The sequence below is a fragment of the Podarcis liolepis genome (genome assembly GCF_965112155.1).
Source record: "Podarcis liolepis genome assembly, chromosome: 12".
NCBI classification, from domain to species: domain Eukaryota; kingdom Metazoa; phylum Chordata; class Lepidosauria; order Squamata; family Lacertidae; genus Podarcis; species Podarcis liolepis.
In genome coordinates, this window is record NC_139563.1 from 2,470,803 (window position 1) to 2,480,643 (window position 9,841).

General features: G+C 48.6%; 1 protein-coding gene across 2 annotated transcripts; it reads left to right on the forward strand.

The window, feature by feature from the left end:
- The first annotated feature begins 423 nt into the window (after positions 1-423).
- Positions 424-7,299, forward strand: LRRC61 (leucine rich repeat containing 61). Of its 2 annotated transcripts, none has more exons than XM_083467260.1 (2): positions 424-544; positions 4,018-7,299. In XM_083467260.1, the coding sequence occupies exon 2, from the start codon at positions 4,274-4,276 to the stop codon at positions 5,057-5,059; it is 786 nt and encodes a 261-aa protein (XP_083323386.1). In that variant the 5' UTR covers positions 424-544; positions 4,018-4,273; the 3' UTR covers positions 5,060-7,299. The 2 variants fall into 2 exon arrangements, with proteins under 2 accessions (XP_083323386.1, XP_083323385.1); XM_083467259.1 differs by lacking the exon at positions 424-544 and adding an exon at positions 560-815.
- The last annotated feature ends 2,542 nt before the right edge of the window (positions 7,300-9,841 follow it).

Sequence of the window (9,841 nt, forward strand, 5' to 3'; positions counted from 1 at the left end):
AGCCAGCTAGCCCTGGGGATTATCCAATGCTTATTTCCCCTAAATTGATTTTTGAATTTTATTGTTATTCATGTTTTTATACTGTATTTATGCTGCTTTTACAATGAAGTGTTTTAAATTTGTTGTTAGCTGCCCTGAGCCCAGTTTTTGAACCGGAAAGAGCGGGATATAAATAAAAATTTATTATTATTATTATTATTTCATAGATGATCTAGTTGAGATTCCTGCATTGCAGGGGGCTGGACTAGATGACCCTGGGGGTCCCTTCCAACTCTACAATTCTATTATTATTATTATTATTATTATTATTATTATTATTATTATTATTATTATGATCACCACCAGAGGCTACAGGGCTGTTGACGAGGTGCAGCCCCAAAGGCACAACAGAATAGCAGGGGAACTGCGACCTCCTGTCTCTTTAAGCGAGGCGTCCCGGGCAAGGCCTCGCGTCGCCATGGCAACGCGGCCTGCTGCTGGGTTCCTAAGCGAGGCCTGGGAGAGGAAGGGGAGCAGAGGCGGCCTCGTCGTCGCAGCAGCAGCGGTGAGGGGAACGCGGCGTGGGGAGGGGAGACCCCCGATCCCAACCCCAACCCCCAATACTGAATCTAGCACCGGCAGGGCCAGGTTTGGGGGGGGTGAGTGGGGGGGGGAGAGGAATCTCGGGGATGCCCTTCTGGTCCACGTTGCCATGGAAACGGGATGAGGGCCTAGGGAGGATGGCGATGGCAGGGATGCTTCTGCCTCTCTTTGTGTCTCCTCTCCACCCGCACCAGGGCCGGATTGAGGTTGGATGAGGCCCTCAGCTGCTGAAGGTAATGGGGCCCTTTAGATGTCCAGCTGCCCTTTGTCAACAACAAATGGTCACTGTTTTTGTGTGTTATATGCTATATGGTCATTTATGGACCTAATAAGTATCCAAGGCCATTTGAACATTACAAATAGGAGCCTACACAACACAAAACACTGTTGCTGTATGTGGGGTTTATTTTTTTTATCTTATATTTTGGAAATGCACATTCAGGGGTTTTTTCCTTTAAATTTTTTGGGGGCCCCCAAGAGAGTGGGGCCCTAAGCTATCGCTTGTTTAGCTTATATGCAAATCCAGCACTGCCCCCACCCGTGGAAGGGAGAGAGTTGAAAGGGACCCCCGAGAGACATCTAGCCCAATGCACTGTTATAAGGAAAATACCTCAAATTCCCTAATGGGGTATCTGGGGTCTAGAGTTCCTCAGGAGATCTCTATCAGGCGGAGAAAATAACAGAGGCCAACCAGAGTATATTGAAAGAAAAACAGCTAGTAAGCCTGATCTCTATTAAAGGAAATGAACTGCTACAACTCACCACACGCAGGAGGGAGGAGAATAATAAGAATAAGAATAATAAATTTTATTTATGCCCTGCCCTGCCCTTCCCGGCCAGAGCCGGGCTCAGGGCAGCTAACACCAGTAAAACTACAGTAAAAACATAATAGGGGATGGACGGACTCCAATTTAAAATACAGGTTAAAATGCAATTTAAAATGCAGCCTCATTTTAAAAGTAGCTCATAGAGAACCCTGAACAATAGTGTGCAAACCCCTATATAGGCTTTTGAAATTGCCTACCCTGTAGCCAGAGACCACTACCCCAAAACATCATACATACATCGCAGAAGGAGGCGGTCTACAGCCGAAATTTGAGAGTGTTGCTTCTCTCCTGTCTGCCAGGATACGTGATAATGCCTTACTTGGTTGCATTTTCTGCGGTAGCCTGGCCATTCCTTTGAGATGGCAAATACTTTAGTTCCTGAATCTCTTAACCATAGTGATAGTTTGCTCAGCTTCACTTGCCAGACTGTATTTGAAAAGGGAGGTGTAAGCCCGTACAGTCCAAAGGCAATGGGAAAGCTTTTCCCATTGCCTTCCTCCTGGCAGAGAAATACTTGAGGTCAATTTGGGAGAGTCAAAGTGGCTTCACGATTGTTCTCCTGTACTATTTCAGACATGTGGTTTATATATTTATGTATGTGTTTGCCTTGTACACTGGAGACCTTAGAATTCTTGTAACAACCCTGCCATGTATATATATATGTTTCTGTATATGCTGGAAGTCACCCAGAGTGTCTGCAGCAGCCCAGTTAGATGGGTAGGGTATTATTATTATTATTATTATTATTATTATTATTATTATTATTATTATTATTATTATTATATTGAATCCTTAATCAGGGTAACAACAATGATTCAAAGCAGAGATGGGGGATAACTATTTGCAAAGTGGGGACAGGGACTCCTCCTGCCTCTGTAACCCCCCTCCATGTGTACATGTAAGCAGGTGTATATTTGGCACTGTATATGTACCCATGCACATGCCTAAATGTGGGGGTGATAGCAGGCCCCCAATGGCTAGAGACATGAAGACGTTAGCAGCACCCAGTGCTCTTTGCAAAATACTATACATGTATACATGGATGTGTACAAGGTGTGTGTTGGGAGAGGGGTGGGTCTCTACAGCCCATGTGCTTTTACTCAGAAGTAAGCCTTGCCATGCTCACAGGGGAAGATGTTTCTCCCAAGTAGACATGGATAGGATTGCAGGCTTTGCAGTTCAGCTATGTGGAGCAATGGATTGGTGTGCAAGTGAGATGGTTATTGCTGCTGTTATTAGCACTGTAATTGCGTTGAAATACAGTTATTTGCAAAAAAAAAAGTTGAGAAAAGGTAGAGGTGGCCCAGAAGAAAATGGCTTGTTTTCTCCCCCCCCCCCCCCCGCTTCTGTGGAAGAAGCATCATGCAACACTAAACCCATGTGTCTGCCTGGGATGTATTGAATGCAGGGGATTCTGTGCATTGAGCTGTTGTGCTCCAGGTTTCCACATCTGCCTGCTTAGTAGCACTGAAGGGAGGTCTTATTTGGTGGTATCGATTCTAGGGCTGCTGGGATTATTGCATCCAGATGAAGCCAATGTTTTTGGCAGTGTGCGCACACCAGCCCACAACTTGGTGTCTGCTTTGAAGCCAATTTCCACACATCAGCTGGCACGTTCTGAAGACACCCTCAGTGCAGCCCTGCATATGGTTTGCAGAGCTGCATATAATAATGAATCACAATGTCTTGTGGTGTATGGAAAACTGTGTGTGATCTATGGTTGCATATCAAGTACGGTATCTTGTCACTTGGCAGTCTATAGTAGCCAAAATGGGTTGGGTCTGGTTGCTGCGGCATGTACTGTACTGTGTGCTAAACTGATGGAGAGATTACTTCAACCTATGGAATCAAAAAACTGTGGGGTTGGAAGGGACCCCAAGGGTCATCCAGTCCAACCCCTGGTGGTGCAGGCAACACAACCAAAGAATCCCTGACAGATGGCCATCCAACTGCTGTTTAAAAAACCTCTGGTGGAGAAGAGTCCACCATTAAAAATAATAATAATTCTTGCTGCCACCAAGATAACATTTTATACAAACACCACTTTCTGAGTCCATTCCGCTGTCAAACGGCTCTCATCGTCAGAAAGTTATTCCTAATATTGAGTCAGAATCTCCTTTCTTGTCATCTGAATCCATGGGTTCGGTTCCCATCCTCTGGAGCAGGAGAAAACAATATCGTTCCATCTTACACGCAACAGCCCTTCAGATATTTGCCTTTCATATCATATCATATTTGGTCAATGAGTGCTCAAAACTGAATTTGCTGCTTTGTGACTGAATCTCACCTGAACATGGGGACAGTCTGGAAGCCTCCTCAGTGTCAGGCAGTGTGGAGTTTGGAATGTACCTGCATTGAGTTAAATTAACAAATCCAAATTAGCAGTGCTTACTTCCTTGGGCATTCGTGGGAGAGGTAGCAGGGTAGAACGCTTGATGCGTTAGTTTATTTCTTTTGGTTTCCATTGTCAGAAGACACAGGATTCTAGGTTCCCTTTAAAGTGCTTTTGTGGCTGAAGAGTGGGGTCCTCACACTATAAATAAGTAAACAGATAAATAAATATTTGACCCCATCTTGATCCGACATCCTTTTTCCTCTCCCCTTCCAGGAGCTCCATTGTCCACATCGATACCCATTTGAAGCAGAAAACCACATCCTGCACCCTCCAGGTCCTCTCTCTCTCTCTCTCTCTCTCTCTCTCTCTCTCTCTCTCCAGAGACAAAGGAAGTGATCTACCTAGTTTTCCCTCCCAACAGCAGCCGTTAACACCAGTTGTGATATGATCAAGGTGCCTTGGAGCTAAGTGAGCACAGAGCTGGAGCCAGGTTGTCGTGGGAACTGCCTCCTTGGCTGCCCTGCCCAAGATGGAACCCCGGACGGAGAAGGGCGAGGAGACAGAGAACGTGAAGATCACCTCCCAGCTCCTGAAGGCCAAGACGGGTGAGTTTGACCTGGAGTCTATCCTGCTGCTGAAGCTCCGGGGCCTGGGCATCGCAGACCTGGGCTGCCTCGGGGAGTGTGCCGGCCTGGAGTGGCTGGACCTGTCGGGCAACGCCATCGTCCACCTGGGGCCCCTCTCCTCCCTCAAAGCCCTGGCCGTCCTCAACGTCTCCTCCAACCGCATCTCCAGCTTGGAGCCCCTGGCCGGCTGTGAGAACTTGCAGAGCCTCAACGCAGCGGGGAACCTGCTGAGCAGCCTCCAGCAGCTGCAGTGCCTGGGCGGCCTGCGGCACCTCGAGAGCCTGCGCTTCAGCGACCCGGTGGGGCGCCTCAGCAACCCGCTCTGTGGCGCCCCCGGGTACCGTACCGCCATGTCAGAGATGCTGCCAGGGGTCAAGGTGATCGACGGGGAGCGGGTCTCCGGGCGCGGCAGTGAGCTCTACCAGCTCTGCAAGGACATTGACAGCTCTCTCAAGCGCTTCCACGGAACCGGAACCGGCGAGCTCAGCGGCCTGACCAAGCCCTGGGTGGAGGAGGGGTACTGGGACGTCCGCCCCGCCCGGAGGAGCTCCATCGTGGAAGAGGCCTACAAGCAGTTCAACGAGGCCCTCCAGGAGTGCCGGGACCTGAGCAAGCGCGCCGACGACACCATTTCCCAAGCAGAGAGGGCCCTGAGCGCCCGCTCCGATTCCAGCTCGTTCGTCTTTTGAGCCACCCTGCACTTCAACGCCCTTCCCTTGGCGTTGCCGAGCTGGGCATTGTTCTTTCAGTATCATCCTTGTCACTCACTGGCCTGTGAAGCCATTATTTTGCCCTGGCCTCTGTCCCTTCTGAAAGCAGCGGGTACGTCCACACCCTTAACTGAACCTGTTTCCCACAGCTCCTGAGAAAGCTTGTAGGAGCTGTGTGACCCTCAGGTCCGAGTCAAAGAGCATCGGGAGGAAGTTTCCGGCCAATGGGACTCTGAAATCTGGATTATCAAGTCACAGCTCAGCTCGTGTTGGGACCTTTTGGGCTACTTCGGTGTAACGTGGAGCCTAGTTTTTTAATGCGGTGTGGACTGGTGTGGTGCTCCTCATCCAGCCCCCTTTCTTAGTAGGCTGACATCTTGGATATACATCCATTCACCCTCAAGGATGATTCTGTCTGGCTTCAAGAGAAGGGGCCACAGTGCAGCGCCTCTCAGGCCTTGTCCTCCGAGGTGATTCTCGCGGCCCTTTTCCCCACACAGTGAAACCACAGCGAGTTGACTTATCCAGCACGCAGACACAGAATCAGCTTCACTTGTCTTTTTAGACCACCAAGTCCCCACATCCTCCTGACTAAACCTTGTCGGTGACAGATTCCCAACATGCGTGGACCTTTGTGTGTCGGTATGTCAGAGCATGCGCCATAGTTCTTTCTTCACCCCACCAAGCTGGTTAGCTGGGTGGCATTTATGTAAATCCACAGAAAAATATTTTGAGAACTGTGGGGCTGGGCAGAAGTGGCCGGCTGGAGTGTGAACCCACATATTAAGGAACATCCACATTCAGTAATGCTAAACAATTTGTTCTGGATATTGAAAGCCCCATCTGCATTGAAGCAATATCATAGCACATTAAGCAGTCATGGTTTCTCCTGAAGAATCTAGAGGGCTACAGATTGTTAAGGGTGCTGAGAGTTGTTAGGAGACCCCTAGTCCCACAAGTAGTTTTATGAACCAAATCCCTCTTCTCATGGAACGCTCTGTGTGAAAAAGGGAGTCTCCTAATAGCTCTTACCCCCCCTTAAACTACATTTCCCAGGATCCTTTGGGGGAAACTATGATGCTTCAAAGTGGTATGATACTACTTTTAAGTTTACAGTGCAGATGGGGCCTTAATTCTCAGCTGGCAGCTTCCATACTGTCCAACTGGTCCTTACCAACTCATGGAGTTTCCTTCACAGCTGCCCAACCAGCAGGGTTGAGCTGAAAGTCCCCTTGTGAACTGTGTCATCCCAACTGCAGCAGCCAGAAGAGTCAAAATGATGTGTTGTAGATCCTCTACATTTTGCATCAATCCTACAAAGGAGTGACCCTGTTTTCACAGGCCTTGACTTCAGCCAAATTCTCTACCTCGCATGCTTCCCCAAACTCCTCCAGGCATCAGTTATGATGTCCGGGTCATGCTGCTATTCTCTCCAAGAATACAGTAGCTTAGGAATCTAATCTTCTTTATTTCGTCGTCTTTTCCTTTTCTTATCCTGCCATTCCTCCCACGGGAGCTCAGAGCAGCGAACAGCATAGAAATACAATCTGAAAAAAACACATTTCTAAATACAACGCAATACCAGCTCATATATACAGTGGTACCTTGGTTCTTGAACGGCTTAGTTGTCGAACAAATTGGCTCCCGAACGCCGAAAACCCAGAAGTAAGTGTTCCGGTTTTCGAAAGTTTTTCAGAAGCTGAACATCTGATGTGGTTTCTGTTTGAGTACAGGAAGATCCTGCAGACGATCAGAAGCCATGCCTTGGTTTTCGAACGGTTTCGGGAGTCAAACGGACTTCTGGAATGGATTAAGTTTGAGTACCAAGGTACTACTGTATATTTATAAAGGGCCCTACTATTCCAAAGCCCTTCAAACTGCCCCAGGGCAAGAAAAGAACAGCTCACCAGTCTGTGTGACATTTCACTTGGTTTTTGCAGATTCAGGGGGAGCGTGGTCAGATCATAAAGAGGAGAGCTGATCCGACTTTTGTGCGTGTCAGAGAAGATGGGCTGGAAGTTTCCTGGAAGAGAACTTGGAGATCCCTGACCAGGGGAGGGAACCCACACCTTTGAAGCGGAGGTGTAGAAAGGACGCTGAGCCAGCGCTTGGCATCTGGGGCACTTCATGTTCCATCCGGGGATTGCGTGCTGGGTCTCCTGACTTGGGAACGCCTTGCAGTTATTTGCCTGTGAAATAAACCCAATGGTCTCCCTTGATTTTCTGCTTCCTGGTTGGGTGCAGAGCTGACTGGTTTGTGGAGTGCTTGGTTTCTCCCCGGTAGTCCACTCCCGATTCAGACGTGCTCCAGAGTGAGATGCCCTTCCCTGGGCAACGGAGCCTCTTCAAGAAGCTGGTGCCTGCCAAGTGCCCCCTGGCAAAGGCCCTCCTCCTTCCTATCCATTTGTCATATGCCAGCCGGATGTTTGTGCCCTCCCTGGAAAACCAAACATTCCCCGTCTTCACCAAGGTAACCCAAATTCTGAACAGCGGGAGCTGCAAATTAAGCAAAACTCCGTCTGCCTTTGTGCGTCTTGCACATCTGCTTCTCTTGATTATGAAGAGGCGGGATAAGGAGCTGTGAAGCCAAATAAATTCTGCCAAACAGTAGAAAGTTTGTTCACCCCCCAGCCCTGCTCCCTGGCTTCTGAGATTCCACCAGCCTCTGTGCATGCATGCAGTTCAATTTTACATGCAGGCAGCCCTTACAACGGATTTTTGTAGCGTGGAGATCTGCGATTGAAGCAAGTCACGCTAGTTAAATGTAATTGCATGTACTCCTTTAGCTCTGCTATAGGATTTATCCTTTTTATCTTCCATAAAATAAAAAACACACACACAAACAAACACAGAGCTTTAAAACCAAGAGCAGAGGCTCCCAGGATACTGAGCAGGCCAATGGTTTGCTTGCCTTAGGAAATTCATACTTCAACGCTCTCTCCGTCTGTGTCTTATTTTATGCAGAGCAGCAGCAACACATTATTTTATTTGGTACATTTCTATCCCCGCTTTCTCCCAAGGAGCTCCTGGGGGCATGTATAATTCTCCCCATTCAATCCTCACAACGGTGAGGTGGGTTAGGGTGACGGTGAGCAACTGGCCGGAGCTCACCCAGTGAGCTTCAGTGCCGAGTCAGAATTTGAACCCTGGTCTCCCAAGGTCCTAGTTTGGAACTCTTAACCATTATAACACACTGGCTTGGCCAGAAATCTGTTGTCCTGTTTTCAGTTTTCTCACGTTTCACTTCCCTTTCACAACTGCCTCCACTGCCTGAGTGTCTCTAGAATGACAGGCTTGTGATTGTCCCCCAGGGCTACAGAATAATAGAATTGTAGTGTCAGAAGGGAACCCAAGGGTCCTCTAGTCCAACCTCCTACAATGCTGGAATCTCAGATAAAGCATCTGAAATATACTCAGAGTCGCAAAGTGATTTCATGCTCTATTCAGCTCATAGTGGTGAGGAGGAATGAATGAAAGTCCCCTCAAAGTATCTGCTTTATATACATTATTTACACAATGGGCTGCACATGATTGGTTAATTCTGGAATTCTACTGTAAGCCAATCAGGTTGTGGATTCACTTCTATCTGGAGCAGGATTGGGTGGTTCCTGCCAACCAATCATACTGCTGCATTGTTCTTGGACCAATCAGACTGCTGCATTCTGAATCCTATTGTTCTAGGACCAATCAGACTGCTGCAATTTTGATCCTATTGTTCTAGGACCAATCAGACTGCTGCAGTTTGGATCCTATTCGCTCAGTACATAACAGCATCCATGACAGGTGGCCAGCCAACCTCTGCTTAAAACCTGCAATGAACAAGAGTCCACCACCTTCCAAGGGAGCCCAGTCCACTGTCAAACAACTCTTACTGTCAGAAAGTCCTTCCTCTTGTTTCGTTGGATCTTCTTCCTTGTAATTTCATAAAATCATAGAACTGTAGAGTTGGAAGGGACCCCGAGGGACATCTAGTCTGACTCCCTGCAATGCGGGAATCAAAATCAAATCCATCAGTTTGGATCCTACCCTCTGGAGCAGCAGAATAGAAGCTTGCCCCATCTTCCTTCAGATATTTGAAGATGGCTGTCCTTTCACATCTCAGTATTTTCTTCTCCAGGCTAATGTCAGGTGTGCGTGCAGGAGCCAGGCCCTGTGACCAGTAGGACTTTGCAGGACTGGGGCCTTCCTAAGTTTGTTCTGAAGAGGCAAGGCACGGCCTCACAGGTGAGGCCACTTGGTAACTCACAGCACCTGGTGGCAAGAGCCGGGAAGGGATATAAGGTCAGCATTTCCCTTCAGCTCTTTGCTACAGCAACTCGTTCTCTGCCTTGCTGTGTTTGACTCCTTGCTTCTTGATCCTCGGACCCTTGATTTCATGGCTCCTTGCTTCCTGACCCTTGGACCCTTGGCTTCTTGACCCCTGGCTCTCTGGCCCTCGGACCCTTGGCTTCCTGACTCCTAGCTTCTTGATCCTCGGACCCTTGATTTCATGGCTCCTTGCTTCCTGACCCTTGGACCCTTGGCTTCTTGACCCTTGGCTCTCTGGCCCTCAGACCCTTGGCTTCCTGACTCCTAGCTTCTGGACTCCCGTTCCTGCTCCCACCCCGCCATCTTGCCCCTGGTCCTGACGTCCCCAGCCGGGACTTTGATCGCCCGTGAACCAGACCATGACAGCTAAAAGGCAAGAAGGCATCCACCCACCCAATGGCCTGCTAAACCCCACTTCCAAAAGTGGAGGCTTCCTTTCCTCCCCAAGACATT

Excerpts from the sequence above, each read along its gene's own strand:
- LRRC61 (XM_083467260.1), top strand. The coding sequence starts at position 4,274 with ATGGAACCCCGGACGGAGAAGGGCGAGGAGACAGAGAACGTGAAGATC.